General features: G+C 47.3%; 2 protein-coding genes across 8 annotated transcripts in view; one reads left to right on the plus strand and one right to left on the minus strand.

Moving 5' to 3' along the window:
- Nucleotides 1–4,010, plus strand: part of HYI (hydroxypyruvate isomerase (putative)) — a 148,329-nt gene extending 144,319 nt beyond the window's left edge. For both annotated transcript variants that reach the window (XM_083619964.1, XM_083619965.1), the window contains 6 exons: nt 1,886–2,000; nt 2,335–2,413; nt 2,870–2,919; nt 3,172–3,241; nt 3,413–3,547; nt 3,746–4,010. In XM_083619964.1, the coding sequence (XP_083476090.1) occupies nt 1,886–2,000; nt 2,335–2,413; nt 2,870–2,919; nt 3,172–3,241; nt 3,413–3,547; nt 3,746–3,819 (523 nt within the window). In that variant the 3' untranslated portion in view covers nt 3,820–4,010. The remainder of the gene's footprint in view (nt 1–1,885; nt 2,001–2,334; nt 2,414–2,869; nt 2,920–3,171; nt 3,242–3,412; nt 3,548–3,745) is intronic.
- Nucleotides 4,011–4,594: 584 nt separating this feature from the next.
- The window catches only part of SZT2 (SZT2 subunit of KICSTOR complex), a 79,371-nt gene continuing 68,426 nt past the window's right edge, over nt 4,595–15,539 (minus strand). For all 6 annotated transcript variants that reach the window (XM_083619782.1, XM_083619784.1, XM_083619780.1 and 3 more), the window contains 8 exons: nt 15,175–15,249; nt 10,720–10,933; nt 9,707–9,890; nt 7,604–7,726; nt 6,391–6,880; nt 6,045–6,161; nt 5,534–5,602; nt 4,595–5,210 (listed from right to left, as the gene is read on the minus strand). In XM_083619782.1, the coding sequence (XP_083475908.1) occupies nt 5,067–5,210; nt 5,534–5,602; nt 6,045–6,161; nt 6,391–6,880; nt 7,604–7,726; nt 9,707–9,890; nt 10,720–10,933; nt 15,175–15,249 (1,416 nt within the window). In that variant the 3' untranslated portion in view covers nt 4,595–5,066. The remainder of the gene's footprint in view (nt 5,211–5,533; nt 5,603–6,044; nt 6,162–6,390; nt 6,881–7,603; nt 7,727–9,706; nt 9,891–10,719; nt 10,934–15,174; nt 15,250–15,539) is intronic.

Consider the following 15,539-nt stretch of genomic DNA (forward strand, 5'->3'; position numbering starts at 1 on the left):
GGTGATAACAGTGCAGATAAAGATCCTTCTATTAGTGAATACACACATTCTCTCCCATTTAGGGCATCCCCAGCCCTGGCGTGAGATTGGCACCTTTGGTAAAACTAGCTGCTTTCCTGCCTGGAGTGGTTTTGTTTTAAAACCTTGCTTATTCATTCACTAGTTAAAAGACAAGTGTAATAAGAACACCTTTCCCATTTTAAAGACTTTTATTTTCTGAACACAGTGGCATCTTTAGACATGACGCAGCCGGTCTATCACTCTCAAGGCAAACCCATTGGGGGAGGAGCCATAGCTCAGTGATAAGAGCAAATGCATATTCTTGCATTGCAAGGGGTTGGACTAGATGATCCTCAGGGTCTCTTCCAACACTACAGTTCTGTGCTTTGCATGCAGAAGGTCTAATGTTCCATCCCGGGCATCTACACGTAGTGCTGAGAGACACCCGCCTGAAACCCTGGAGAGCCGCTGCAAATCACTGTAGATCAGCCTTTCTCAGCCTTGGGTCCCTAGAACTTGTTGTGCTACAACTCCTATCATTCCTAGCCAGCAATGGCCAGTGGTCAAGGACAATGGGAGTTGTAGTTTAATGACTTCTGGGGACCCAAGGTTGGGGAAGGCTGGTGTAGACAATGCTAAGCTAGACAGACAAGTAACCTAACAATATAAAGTAATTTCCCATGTTCATCTCAAGCGGACATGAACTTCTGGATGGGATGTTTAGCAGTGTAGTTAACAGAGATTCAAATGAGTAACCACATCAAAGGGATGAACCAACCCAGGCAGCTTCACTTAGGGGCATTACTGAGCATGGAAGTGTTGCTTGCAGTCTCTGCTGTGCAACAGAATGAGACACCTCACCTCTGAGTGCGGAGGGAGAGAAAACATAGGCAGTAAGACGCAGGCTAGTAATGAATGACAGATGTTGGGACATTTCCAAAAGCTCACCGGCAATACCAATTTTGCATGGCGCTTTGCGTTACACGAAGAAAGCAGAACAAAGTGGTGCAGCTGGCTATTTTGTGTAAGACCATGCCCTTTTAACTTGGAAAATTAACACCAGTCTGTTTTTGCAATCATACTCGGCAACACTGTGTGGCATTTTGCTAAACTGTGAAACAGACACACTGAAACCAAGCAGACATAAATTAGTCCTAACTAATGCAAGTTCAATTTTAGTGGGTTCACTCCAAGTATGATTTTAGTAGGTAAAGGTAAAGGGACCCCTGACCATTAGGTCCAGCCGTGGCCGACTCTGGGGTTGCGGCGCTCATCTCGCTTTATTGGCCGAGGGAGCCAGCGTACAGCTTCCAGGTCATGTGGCCAGCATGACTAAGCTGCTGACTAAGCATGACTACTATTTTAGATACCACCAATTAGTTAGAAATCCTATTCACCCTCAAGCAGCACATGCATGGAAGTGGTGAAAGCACATCATCATTCCTACCCAACTGATTGTGTGTGTGTCCAGCATGGCGATCAAATACTACTAAGGTTCTGTCAGTCTGCCTATAGTGATTTTGCGTATCTGGCCTGTGGGTGCTGTTTGTGAGCTCATAATCTATGCCAAGCTAGGTGAGCTCATGGTAAATAACAGAGTATAGTTTGTATGATTTTGATACAGACGTTCTTGTCATTCCTACTACATGTTGCAGGTGTTAGCTTATCCCAGCTGAAACCCTGGTGTAGCGATGTGTGTTGATTGCTGAGTGCTGGAGGTGGCGTCGTGGGTCAGTGCATCTCCTCAGGGGGAAATTAAAGCGGGCATGAGACAGCTTTCACTTCAGTAGCATCATATCAGCATCGTGGATGCCTCGAGGGCAGAAAGCCGTCAGCACCGCTGCTTCTGTCCCTCTTCCATCCTGATCCAGCCTTTTGCTTACAGGATCCACATTATGGCTGGGCGAATTCCTTTGGGTGCTGAGAGGGAGGAAGTGTCAGCAGAGATGGAAGCCACCTTCATTGAGAACCTCAGATATGCTGCTGACATCCTGGCTCAGGTAGGGGCTGTTAAGCAGCATACCTGCACTGCTTCATCAGACGGGTGAGGTGCCTATTCAACACTGATTCCATTTGGTGGTGAGACACTTTCCTGAGCTCCAGCTCCAGAGAACCCAAGAGGCAAAGTGTTAGCAAGACCTGCTTAAAGAAGCTCCACCCCAGTTATTAGGAGGGCACAAAGGAGTGATTGGGCACTGGTGGCAGTGGTTAGGAAACTGGCCAGTGACAAGAAATAATATAAAAGAGGTGAGCTGCCCAACAGCAACTTTCCTTCGCTTGCTAGCCTAAGGCACTGAGTGGCTATTCTTCCATTTCCTTGCTCTGGTATTACAGGAAAAGATCACTGGATTATTGGAGCCCATTAATAGCCGGATTACTGATCCCCGTTACTTCTTGACTACTCCAGAGCAAGGTAGGCCATGGCCTAAGACTCTTTCCTTCTCCACAGATAGGGAATTGTCCTTCTAAAGGAGTGTTTCCCAAACTTGGGTCTCCAGCTGTTTTGGGACTATAACTCCATCATCCCTAGCTAGCTGAGCAGTGGTCAGGGACGATGGGAACTGCAGTTCAAAAGCAGCAAGAGCCCCAAGTTTTGGATACACAATTCTAAAGCAAGGGTGGGAAACCTGTGACCCCCTAGATGTTGCTGAACTACAACTCTTCATCCCTCACCACTGGCCACGCTGACTGGGGCCAATAGGAGATTGAATACAGCAACATCTGAAGGGCCACAGGTTCCCCACTCATGTTCTAGAAGTTGCTGGAGAATGGGCTTTGGGACTGCATGATGACAGGAAACGGAGCAAATTGCCCCCCCGCCCCGCCACCAGAATCAGTTGTGATATTGTGAATCTCCATTTTTCTTCAGCTGCTGCCATTTTGAAGAAGGTGGGAAGCCCCAGCCTGAAGCTGCAGCTGGTGAGTGTCACTAAGGAAAACCTGGTTCAGCCATAGAAGTGGGTGTTGGGCTTAGAGGACCTATTACACTGGTTGGTGCAACAAGAGGCCCACCAGAGGGATGAGAGAGGCTGAACAGCAGGCATCCCCAACCTAGTGCCCTCCAGATCCCCCCACCCACTGCCCATTGCCCATTTTGGCTGGGGCTGATGGGAGGCCTAGTCCAGCCTCTGGAAGGCAGCTAGACTGAGCCTTTTTATGTTTACTCCACAGGACATTTTCCACTGCCAGATCATGGATGGTAACCTGACTCAGAACTTGGAAAAGTATTTCCCAATTATTGGTAAGACAGGAAAGGTGCAGTGGTTCCCTAGTATGGCTTCAAAACTGGAATCCCTTGCAGGGGTTGTTCCTAAGCAAAGGGCAGATGCTGCTGTAGTGTCAAAATAGTTTCAGTCAGACCTCTATGCCTAGTCCTTCATTTGCACCTGATGGTTTCCTTCTTTCTGTGCAGGACACGTCCAGTTTGCCCAGGTACCAGGACGGCATGAGCCCGACAGCCCTGGTGAATTAAACTTCCCTTACCTCTTCCAGCTGCTGGAGTCAATGAGTTACAGTGGCTTTGTAGGATGCGAGTACAAGCCCAAAGGCAAGTCTGCTTAAATTATCCCAAGGGAATGGGGGGGAGATTTTGCTGTGTGAAATGAAGCGTTGTAGCTGGGAAATTTTTAGGCTGCTGCTATAACCCACTGTTTCTCTGCTTCACAACTACCAAAACTGTGGGCGGGGTGGTGGTGCTGAAGAAGTGCAAAACTGGTGTTGCTGATGCTTTTGGCTTCCCTTACAGAAGGCACATTGAAGGGGCTGGGCTGGCTGCACTCATACTGGAAGAGTCATGGTGTACTGGATAGTGGAAGCTGAGGGGTTAAGTTCAGCAGCCGGAAAACTGAACTAAAGAGCATCAGAGGTGGAGTGCAATCCTACATGCCAACTTGGAAAGGCAATGTTCTTTTGTTTGTCTCTGTTCTGGATGCATTTTGCCTTCTAATAAAACAAAATAGCATTCCTTGGGTCTTGCTCCAACTGAAGTCCTGGAATGGCTAAAGGCTTCACTCTTGTGTCACTTTGTGTTCCTGAACAGATTGCATTTCTGCCCAGTCTTTCCAGTAAGAAATATATCCTTCTATTATTATTTTTTAATTACTCATTGCAGTTATAAGGGTTGACCCACTAAAAAGGAAAGTTCACCTTCCTGGAATCACACTAAGCAATGATGCTGGCATGCCTTTTACAAGAATGGGGACTAGTGTGGTGCAAAGGAAGGGAAGTCCCTGCCTCTCCAGATCTAGCTCTTTAGGACCACTTGGTGGCCCCGGATGAGATTTCCTAGATTTAAAGGGGCATCTTAGCCTCTAGGTTCTATCTGCATGCTGCCGCTTAAATTACTCGCGTTCCAGATCTTACACTGCAGCGTATAACCATGGGGAGACACGAGTGGCACAATTCAATCCGAGCCCGAACCAACTTCCTTAGAAAAGAAACTGGCACCATCATGCAAGCCTGGAGTAAGACCTTGGCACTGGTCCCTGCAGTGCATCCTGGCAGATACGCCATTCTGGCAAGCTGGTGGGAACCTACTTCGCTTCGCGCCAGGGATAAACTCAGCAGCTTGTGGGGGGAAAGCTATGACAAAAGATTTTTATTGTTATAATTAATGATCCATTTTATTTAATTTACTGTACATTCACTTCATTTATATATAAAAATTCCCATCATTGTGCAGTTCCCTCTCGCTAAAAGCCATCCAGTGAGTCACTCTTAAAAGCACCAGGCCACGTCAGCAGCTCCACTTGCCTTTGAGCCCTGGCGCCAAAGTGCCCAAGGGAAGGTGGCACATCCGTCCATATATGCCTCATCCTGTAGTTTTTTAGAGAAGGTGCTTACCGCCCCCCCTTAAGGCTGTGCTCCGGTCTCCAGAGCGGTCCCCCTCCCTTGATTCTGTTCGGCTCAGTCAGGCTTCAAAGTGTCCTAACCAAGCTCTTACCCAGCCAGCTGTAGCCTCACATTGCCCACTACGGTCCCCCATGTGTGCTTCTGCCACTTGCGGTGCCCTCTTCGCCCCAGCTGGGCCTGTGCAGCGTGCCCCAGGTGGAAGGAGCCAACCAACACTAGAGCAGCCCTGTCCAGAGATTGAAGCAAGCTGTGTTTATGACCGATTCCAGATGGTGGTACGTGGACACCAGCTGCGGCAAGGGGCTCTCGCTGTTCTGGGGCTGTACTGGGAATGGTTCTCGAAACACCACGGTCAGACTCTGCAAAAAAAGACAGCTGGGTTAAACTAATGGCACTAGCAAGGCATGGGGATCTGGCCATCTGCTCATAGTTAAGCAACAAAGCTCCCCGATAGCCTTTCCTTAGGCCAAAGACTCCTCTTGGGAAGGCTGTTCAGATAGGATAACTTCAGGACATTTGAGTTAGCAGTGCCTGGTGCAGCACAGGGCGGGCAGAGCTAGTTAGACGTTCAAAGCCAAAACAGCAGCCCCAGGGCTCAGAAGTTGTATGTCATCAGTACTGAGTAACCCTGAAGCCCCCCCCCCCCTTGAACTGCTGAGCTATGAAGAAGAAAGGGTCTTACCGTTTTTCCTGAATGGGAATCAAGGAATACGAGCACAAAACAGTCTGTGAATTTCTGGTTCAGCACGACCTGCAGAGTTGGGGGCAAGAGCGCTGCATCAAGAGAGAATCATCCGCCACATTAAAGGAAGCAAGGCAATAATTGCATTGTTCCCACTGGGAGGGTCAGAACTTTTTTCTGGGGGGTAAGGCAGATGGGTAGGAAAAAAACCAGTGGGCAAGGGAAACAGAAGTCCATAAAGTCTCTTGATCTCACTCACCCACCTCCAAATCCTGGACTGAAACAACTTTCCAGTACCTAGAGGGCAACTTCTAATAAGGAAAGAAACCTGAAGGACTGCATTTCAGAATTTCTTTCCATTGTCGAGCCAAGGGGAGCTGGCACGGATGAGTGAAAATGCCAAACCTGACCAAGCAAAATGATCAAAGTTCGCTCTTGATTTACCTGACGGGAAAGCTGGTTAGCAGGGAGAGGCCCACAGCTGGAGAAAATGATGCTGGAAGGGACTTACCAGGTACTGGGTGCCAGCATCTGCGTTCTGGAAATGGCGGCAGCTCTGGGGGAAACGGCTTAGCAGCACCTTGATAAGACTCTGGTACCAGGAGACTGTCATGGTGAGGAAGCAACTCTGCCACAAAGAGAAAAATTAACATAAGCCACCGGATGTCCACTGAGAGAATAGACTGCTAGATTAGATGGGCTCTGGTCTGGTCCAGCAGGGCTCTTGCATTCTTTAGCGTCCCGTAGCTTGGACCATGCTGGGGTCCTTTGAGTGTTTTTTGCCTGCCACAGTATGTCACAAGTGTGCATACACCCATACAACATGCACCCCCACTGACTCAACCAGCTCAACTCACCAGCTGGGGATCAATGTCAGCAATCGATTTCCTGTGCACGGCGTCCAGCAGCTCCTCCAACTCGCCGAGGGAGAGCTTGCCCAGCTTGAGCTTGTCAGAGGCCAGCGGCTCGAGCAGGAAGAGCCTCTTCCAGAGGTTGTCTCGGCGGCAGTGGCACTTGGCAAGCTGCACCATGCTGCTGAGCTGCTTCTGGGCAGCAGCCACCTCAGAGGCGAGAAGCGGGAAGAGCGGGGATGTGTAGAAGAGCCCGGGGCCCACCTTGACCTGGGGACCTCCTGCATAGAACTCCCCACTGTCCTCCACCTCCTCCCAGGGCTCTGGCACTTCCTTCCTCTGCCAGCCCCCCTCTGCCGTCTCCCAGGCGGCACGTCCCAGAACTGGCTCCAGCGTGTCCCGTTGCAGTCGTGGCAGCTTTTTGAAACGGCGCATGTCGGCCGTTAGTCGTGGAAACAGCTCCCGTTGGCTTGTCATGATCACGTAGAAGTGCAACCTGGGAGGAAGGGAACAGTTGCCATTGCTGCTTATTGCCTATCTCGCTCACCAACAGCCCCACAGTGTGGCCTCTTGTGGATAGACAGTAATTGTACTGCTCTCCACTTCACGTGTCCATTAAGTACCTGGTCAACCCGTGGCCTGGACTGGTTCCCTGCAGCCCAAACCTAAGGTCCACCAATGACAACATTTTGGAGGTCCCAGGTCGCAAGGTGGTTAGATTGGTCTCAACTAGGGCCAGGGCCCTCTCAGTACTGGCCCCGACTTGATGGAACGCTCTGTCACCAGAGACCAGGGCCCTGCAGGACTTGACATCTTTTTGCAGGGCCTGCAAGACAGAGCTGTTCAGCCTGGCCTTTGGTTTGGACTCAGTCTGACCCTTATGTTTCCCTCCCCTTATGGTCTTGATTTATCGGCTACTTTTAAAATGAGGATGCATTTTAAATTGCATTTTAACCTGTGCTTTAAATTGGTTCCCCGCCCCCTATTATGTTTTTACTGTGATTTTATTGGTGTTAGCTGCCCTGAGCCTGGCTCTGGCTGGGGAGGGCGGGGTATAAATTATTATTATTATTATTATTAAACATCACCCAGCTGCCAAAAAGCTGCTCAATTCTTTTTTGGCACACTGCATGTCTGAACAGTCAAGGCTGTTTGACCTTGTAATTGCTCGTGCAATTGGCTTTCCACCTGACTTGCAATTTCCCAGTTCATCTCTTACCTTAGCATATGTCGCTCTGACTCACTTTGCTCCTCAAAGGGAGCAGCATTGTGGAACACTAGCATGGAGACATCGAAGTCGTCGTGGTGACGCAACCCCTCTGAATCTTTGTAGGAGCCAGAGCTGTAAGGAAAGAATGCAAACGGTTCTCTACATAGTCAAGAAAGCAGCTGCAGTCCTTTTGGGCCACAGTGTGGACTGCAGCCAAATGGACTTGCATTGCAGCGGGTTGTTCAACTGAACTAAAAATAGACCCTATTGTTTCCTACAAGTGTGGGGGGTGGGGGTGTAGAACAGCAGTGTTACAGCCGTGACTTGACTCACCACTGTAGAATGATGTGCGTGAGAGTCAGACATATGTGGCAGCTTTTGGGTTTGTAGCACCATTGCCACGTAGTACAGTTTGGGCAAAAATAAAATTGAAGCAACTTAGGAGAGAAAAATCAGTGGCTAGGAATACATCAAAGAGTTTGGAGTTGCAGGATACATTACACATCAGCCAACAGATGAGCCTGATGCAAGGACCATTTTGTGTCAAGTTTCTCAGTCCAGGAATATATACCCCAGAATAGACATCTGCACCTTATACCACCATCCAAGCAGCATAACAAACTTTGTATTTGTGTCTTTTTTTTTATTATAATCATGTCTGTTTTGCAAACAGATATTGGTAACTGCAGCAGCCTGGTAATGCAGAAAGCTAGTGTTTGAAGCCTCCCCAGTGCTAGAAAAGGTTTGTACACAGAAGTATTTTGTGAAAAATGCCCCACATTTGACATTTCCCCCATCTCTGAATGCTCAAGCCTTTTAATGGACTGCTGTGTCTAGTTTCAGAGCAACTGGCATAAAACACCAGCATGTCACAGCTAAGCTGGTAAGAAGGTTGTTCTATCCTGAAAAGCAAATCTAGGAAATCCATGGGCATCCCATATCAAGGACTAGGCAGCTGGAAAAAGTTGTGGGACCTTGTCCCACCTGTGTGAGATCAAAAAGCTAATGCCACCTGGAAGAGACTGTTTGGTGTTTGAATCAAGAACCTAATACGCAGGTAGGCAAAAGCTAGGCTTACTTGTGCCATACCTGGAGCCAGTGTGGCTGTGTTGTATTCCAAAAGAAGTTGACGAAATTGGATTTCTTTTGAAGAGGATAAAGCACCCTGTGGGAATGGGGTTCTGGTAGCAGCCGTTAAAAAATGTGGCACCAAAGAGACAAGAGTCGGTTCAATCCAAGGAAGGAAAACAATAGTTGGTAATCTGAATGCCAAGTTGCTCACATGAGGTTTCTCAAAAAGAATCAGAAATTCTATGTTAGCAAAACACAAACACGGTCTCCAGAGGCAAATGTTTTATCCGTATCCTCTCCTCAACTGTCAGCAGCAGTAAAAATTGGTTGGCGGAATTGTCCTTGGTTGCTTTTGACTGGTTGAGAATGAATGCGAGACTCCGCAATAAGCAAAATTTAGGTAAGTGACTAGGAATAATAATAATGACTAGAGTACAATTTACAACTTTTTTTTAAAAAAATAGAGAGTTAAACAGCGTCAGAGAAGTGTGGTCTGCATTTCCAGGCCAGCATGCATCTGAAAAAATAGACTCTAGCCTACAAAAGCTTATTCTACATTACAGTATGTTAGTTGTGGAGGGCTAAAGAGTTGAGTACAAAATGAAATGCCTTCTTGTGGCACCTTAAATTAAATACTTCCTTTGTAAATCAAATACTGACAGTACCTTATTGGACTTCTGCAAATAAAAGTATCTTTTTCCCTAAATCACATAAAACAAATAATTCATTTGCAATCATTCAAAATGCATTTTTGCCAGTCCTGGACCTAGTGGGTTAAGTCCTAGGTAACACAATATAAAGCCTTAGGCAGACCCTGAATTATTTAATCTTTGTGCAGTGCCTAGCTATGTTAGGTGCATCCTCATAATCATCATCACCACTGCAGAAAGACGTAAAAGGTGAGATACTTGGCGGCCTTTTGAATGACAAAGGTGGAAGAAGATGCATGGCACATGAAGGTTAGGGAGTGGGGCTCACAGACAAGTGCTCGTAAGTGGCACTGAGACAAGAGATTATCAGAGCAGCCTGGAAATCACTTGCCTGTTCCAGATGGAGACTAGGGCATACTCATTTTGCTCAGGGCTGGGAGTGCCCTTCTTGCCCTCAGCACTAGTTCCTGGTTTGGCCATGCGCAGTGGTTTCATATGATAGGTGCTGGCGTGGTCAGTTATATAGTTGTACAGCTGGTGTGCTGTAATGGAGCTGGTAGGCAAGGTCAGCGCACCTGTAGGAGAAGCGGAAGGATTACCATATGTTTGCTTACGGCCATAGGATCGCTTGGTTCTGGGAGTCTGTGTGGGGGACAGAGGTCTACCTGCTCCACAAGACAAACCTGAAATGAGTCCCCGTTTGTGTTATTACATTCCTTCTGGATGCTGTCGTCAGAGATAGTGCAACCATCTTCCAGATGTTTGCCAGAAAACATTAGCCTCTGCTGGTCAAGGGAAATGCCTGCTTTGTTCCTTTAAATCACTGTTAGTTGTTGGCTACTTATGTCAGCACACTGTTTTGGGTTTATTTTCCTTTTTGCTGATCTTCTAAAATGATCTTCTAAAATGTTTCCCTTCAACTTCTTGTTTGAGTGCCACTTGCTTTACAGTGTTTTATTAAAATAGCTCTTTAAGCCCACACAGACCTGGTTCTTAGCTACTGGGTTCCAGAGTTCAAAAGGCCCTTCTGTTGTTAAAAACAGGAAGGGTTTTATAGGTCCTTTAAATTTTTGGCATACTCCTGTGCTCATGTAACCAGGTACTTTAGCGATGTGGAGCCAAGTGTGCTAAAGGAGGGCCAGCAACACTGAGTTTTTATTCTACTAGAGTAAAACCTCCTTCCCACTTGTCTATGTCAGATTGGAAAGCTCATTGCTGGTAGGACCTGACTGGTTTACAGCTTATAAGCAAAGCAAGAAGTCCCAAGACAAAGATGAAGATGATAACAGGACCTTTGTGACTTCTCAGAATACAGCCACCTACTGGGGCCACAGAACAGGTGCGGTTGGCTGTGCGGAGCTATAGCTGTCTAAAGTCTCCTCAAATGCCCCCAGAAGTTCTCACCTTGGAAGATGTGATTGCGTCCAAACTTGGGGATGTCAGGGTGCTGGGCAATGAAGTCTTCCAGAAAGCTGGTGAGATGATAGCCTTGCCGCAGCGCCATATGGGATCCAAGTAGGTACTGGTGCACGATGCGCAGGTGGAAATCGTAACTGAACGAGTGCACATGCATGAGATCACGCACCTTGTCGCACTCCTCCGTGAAGAGCATAGAAAGCTAAGGTGAACAGAGAGAGAAATCAGACCTGAAGCCAACTGCCTAAGGAAGGTGCAGTACTATTGTATGGTGCTGTATTGGGGGGGGGGGGTCAGAAAAGTACAGAGAAAAGGAAGTAGTGAGGGAAGTAGCCTGACGTTATACAATCTAGGCAGCTAGGTCATACCTTACAGAAAACACCAGAGTGCCCCTGTCGCTAGCCACTGAATCCTGGGTGCCCTTTTACCTGTGCTAGCCCTTTTGCCCTTTTGCTTCAACCTGCAGGAGAGCTAGCTGGATGAGGACCTTGCCTGGCTACTAAATTGCCAATCTCAGATGCAGGTAAAATGGGCATGGTAATACAGCAGTGGCTCATGGGGACTGTGGTTTCCATGTGGGTTCTCCATTTGCTTCTGCTGAAGGTCCTTTCAAAGGCATCCACCAAAGATTCCATCAGTAACACAGGGGTGATCTCCCCTGCCCAGATGAGAAACATCAAAGCTGCAGTGTCTCTGTGATCAGTTTAAATTGCCTCAGCAACCTTTTTCTTTAAAAAAAGAAACAAAAAACTTCCTACTCTTAACACTCCTAAAGGGCAAAAAAAGTAGAGAAAGGATAGAAATAGGCAAACTAAAAAGTCTGGCAGAACTCTGCCAAGGTCCTTTACCTCTTGGAGTTAGGGAGGTCTGGAACTGCAGGGAGGTTCTCTACCACAGAGGACAGCAGTGGCAAGTCTGATTTGCACAGCCTTCCCTATTGCAGTGAGCAGGAGAATCAACCCTCCTCCACTATAGGAAAATTGGGGTGCAGCAGCATGTAGTAGGACTGGCTCCTGTAGTTCCTGTCTCAGGAGGACCATGCAGGGCCATGTGTGAGGTGCTACCACCCCTGAAGTTCTACTCAGCGTATGTGGAAGAAGAGGAACTTTGTGGCTGTGGGAGGTGGAGGCAAAGGCCATACCACAATTTCCACAGAAGAGTGGAAAATAAAACACCCATCTCCGCCATTAGACTTGGAGGTTTCTGAGTACAGAATCATGCATCTGAGATACAATTAGGATAAATTTAAGCCATCACAGTGGATCTTGCCATCAAATAAACAAGTTGTCTGGCCCTTCTTTAAAGTAGTATATATAAGGTTTATACGGGTAAAGGTAAAGGACCCTTGGACGGTTAAGCCCAGGCAAAGGCGACTTTGGGCTCTGGTGCTCATCTCGCTTTCAGGCCACGGGAGCCAGTGTTTGTCCACAGACAGCTTTCAGGGTCATGTGGCCAGCATGACTAAAGCACTTCTGGTGGAACAGGACACCGTGACGAGTGCCAGAGTGCATGGAAATGCTGTTTACCTTCCCGCCGCAGCGGTACCTATTTATCTACTTGCACTGGTGTGCTTTCGAACTGCTAGGTTGGCAGGAGCTGGGACAGAGCAACGGGAGCTCACCCCTTTGTGCACACCCAGGGTGCTCTGTGGGTGAGTGAGGACTCGAGGCAACTTAGGAGGTGCTGGCTTGGTTTAATTCAGGAGGAAAACATATAAATGGGAGCAAGTAGGCACAAGAAGAAAAATTTGGAAGGATCTGCTTTTTAAAAAGCTGTTTAAGAAGTTTGCGCAAGTGACGTTCCCATAATTACAAATAAGGCATGTGCATTTTACACAGTTCCAATCTGACTGCCAATTGCAAGCATTTTTGTTTACATTTCGTTCTAATATTTCTATCTGATTTGTCAGAATTCCAGCTTCTCTTTTTTATATAAAAAAAGAGAAGCAGGCGCTCATTTCCAAAGACTGGAAGAATGAGTTTGCAAAGACTACGCCAGCATCTCCTAAATGCTTAGATCAAAATGTGTCCAGTGCTAAAGTGACTTTTAAATATGCTTCAAAAAGTTCACCATTTTCCCTCTCCCATGTGTCAGTATCCTACGAGCCCCATTCTTCCTCCTCCTCTAACACTGCAGTTAAGACAGAATAGGGCAACCTGATATGTTTCTCTAAGCAGTTAACTTCTGCTGATGGGCTGGCCTGGTGTATGAAAATTAGCTAATCAAGTAATCCAACATTCACATAATTTGTTGAGTCTTCTGTGAAACTGTAGCAAATTTAAGCTGTTTAAGTTGTGGAATTCTGTTTCACAGTTGACTAAAAGCAGATTTAAAGACAGCAGCTTCTATGTGGAAGCCCCTGAAAAAAGCATTTATCCACACTGGTACAGTCAAACCTTGGCTCCCAAACGCCTCTGGTTTTGGAATGTTTCAGCTCCTGAACGCCAAAAACCCAAAAGTAAATGTTCCGGTTTTTGAATATTTTTTCATAAGCCGAACATCCAACACAGCTTCCGCTTGAGTGCAGGAAGCTCCTGCAACCAATCAGAAGCCGTGCCTCAGTTGTCGAACAGTTCGGAAGCTGAACGGGCTTTAACTACTTGGACTACTGCAATGCACTCTATGTGGGGCTACCTTTGAAGGTGACCCAGAAACTGCAATTAATCCAGAATGCAGCAGCAAGACTGGTGATTGGGAGTGGCCACCGGGACCACATAACTGATCCTGAGAGATCTGCATTGGCTCCCAGTACATTTCCGAGCACAATTCAAAGTGTTGCAGCTGACCTTTAAAGCCCTAAATGGCCTCGGTCCTGTATACATGAAGGCGCGTCTCCACCCACATCATTCAGCCCGGACACTGAGATCCAGTGCCAAGGGCCTTCTGGCGGTTCCCTCACTGCGAGAAGTGAGGTTACAGAGAACCAGACAGAGGGCCTTCTCGGTAGTGGGGCCCACCATGTGGAACACCCTCCCTTCAGATGTGAAGGAAATAAGCAGCTATCCTATCTTTAAAAGACATCTGAAAGCAGCCCTGTTTAGGGAAGTTTTTAATACAGTGGTACCTCAGGTTAAGTACTTAATTCGTTCCGGAGGTCCGTTCTTAACCTGAAACTGTTCTTAACCACTTTAGCTAATGGGGCGTCCTGCTGCTGCCGCGCCGCCGGAGCACAATTTCTGTTCTCATCCTGAAGCAAAGTTCTTAACCTGAAGCCCTATTTCTGGGTTAGCGGAGTCTGTAATCTGAAGCGTATGTAACCCGAGGTACCACTGTATTTAATGCTGCATTGTTTTTAACACTCGATTGGGAGCAGCCCAGAGTGGCTGGGGAAACTCAGCTAGATGGGCAGGGTATAAATAAATTAATTATTATTATTATTATTATTGACTGTACCTCATGCAGCAGATATCCTTAGCCTCTGTGCTGGCATCTACACTTACAGCATCTACATGCCAGACTTCCACAGCTCAGGTAGTGGCTGCATGTGTCAAGATCTCTTTAAATGTTACAGAACACAGTTGCTGCTAACATTAGTGCTGGCAGTTCATATACTATAATCTGCTCAGGCTAGATTATAGAGCTGCTCAGGCAACTCACTGCTGCTTCCAGAATGTGTCCAGTGTCACTGGAATTCAGGGTGTCAGTGGGTGTCTCCAAACCCCAGACAGAGCGAGGAGATGGCAAGTTATTTTCTGCATTTGAAGGAAGGAATGGAACTCTGTAGGACCAGCTTTCTTAACCCCAACCTCTCACAGTGCCCAGTGCCATGGACTGACACCCCATAATACAGTAAGAGACCCAGCTAAACCAGGAATAGGCATGACCAAACACAAAACAAACCCAGACAAAATGGGAGCGTATCCTCTCATATTCTGGCGTCAGCTCCACCTAGTAAGATAACAGAGGCTGTTTGTAGCTACGAACCTGAGAAGGGTTGTTGAGCAGCGTGCAAGCAGGAACCAAGATGCTCTCCATTTCAGAAACCAAAGCTATACCTGCTGCAGAAGTACTGCTCAAAAGCTGGCCAGTCTTACCTTCCGGGAAGGGTACAGGCTGGCATTTCTAATCCTCACATATATTCAAGAGTAGGGGAAGCCTCTCTTGCCTGGGTCAAGCATGTCTAGATCTTCAGAAGAAGGCATGCCTTCTGTTATTCAGAGATCCTGGGGGCTACGCCCAAGTCCTGAAGAAAGCTTAATGCTCAGTGCAGTGCAAAAGGATAGTGGCAATCATTGTTTCTCTCTGCTGAGGCACAGCATAAGCAAGCAAACACAATGGGGAAGATTGCCAAGCCACAGCCAAGGGAAAATGTGGCCTTATTGAGTCTTCAAGCTCAACTCCTACACCCCCTTCTCAAGGGATTCCATGCATGTGTATTTCAATATCTTCTATATCCATCCAGTTCTGACCTCCAGGGCAAGAGAGTGAACATAGCAATATTACCTGTGAGTTGACAGTCTGCCCCATGGGGATTCGTGAGCACTCCAGTGCGTACTGCTTCACACAGAAATAGCAGCCCTAAGGAGAACGGCACCGGATGAGATATTGGCTTTCATCTGCCCCTAACAACTACACACCGGCATCTACAATGTTAACTACTGCTTTTAAAACTGTTTAGAGGTGGTATTCCTGCTTTCATTCAGGACAGGCTGTCTCAACCTGTATCCCTCTCCCAATGCCCACTGAGTGTGTGTGTCAGTTGAGTGGTTAGCCATACCTTCAACTTAGACCCACCTCACCCAACTGGCCTATGAGCACTTGCGATGGCTGCTTCCCCTTAAACAAACTGGCCTGGCCTGTTGTGCTTA

This window comes from Podarcis filfolensis (assembly GCF_964270895.1).
Source record: "Podarcis filfolensis genome assembly, chromosome: 6".
In the NCBI taxonomy this organism is placed as follows: Eukaryota; Metazoa; Chordata; class Lepidosauria; order Squamata; family Lacertidae; genus Podarcis; species Podarcis filfolensis.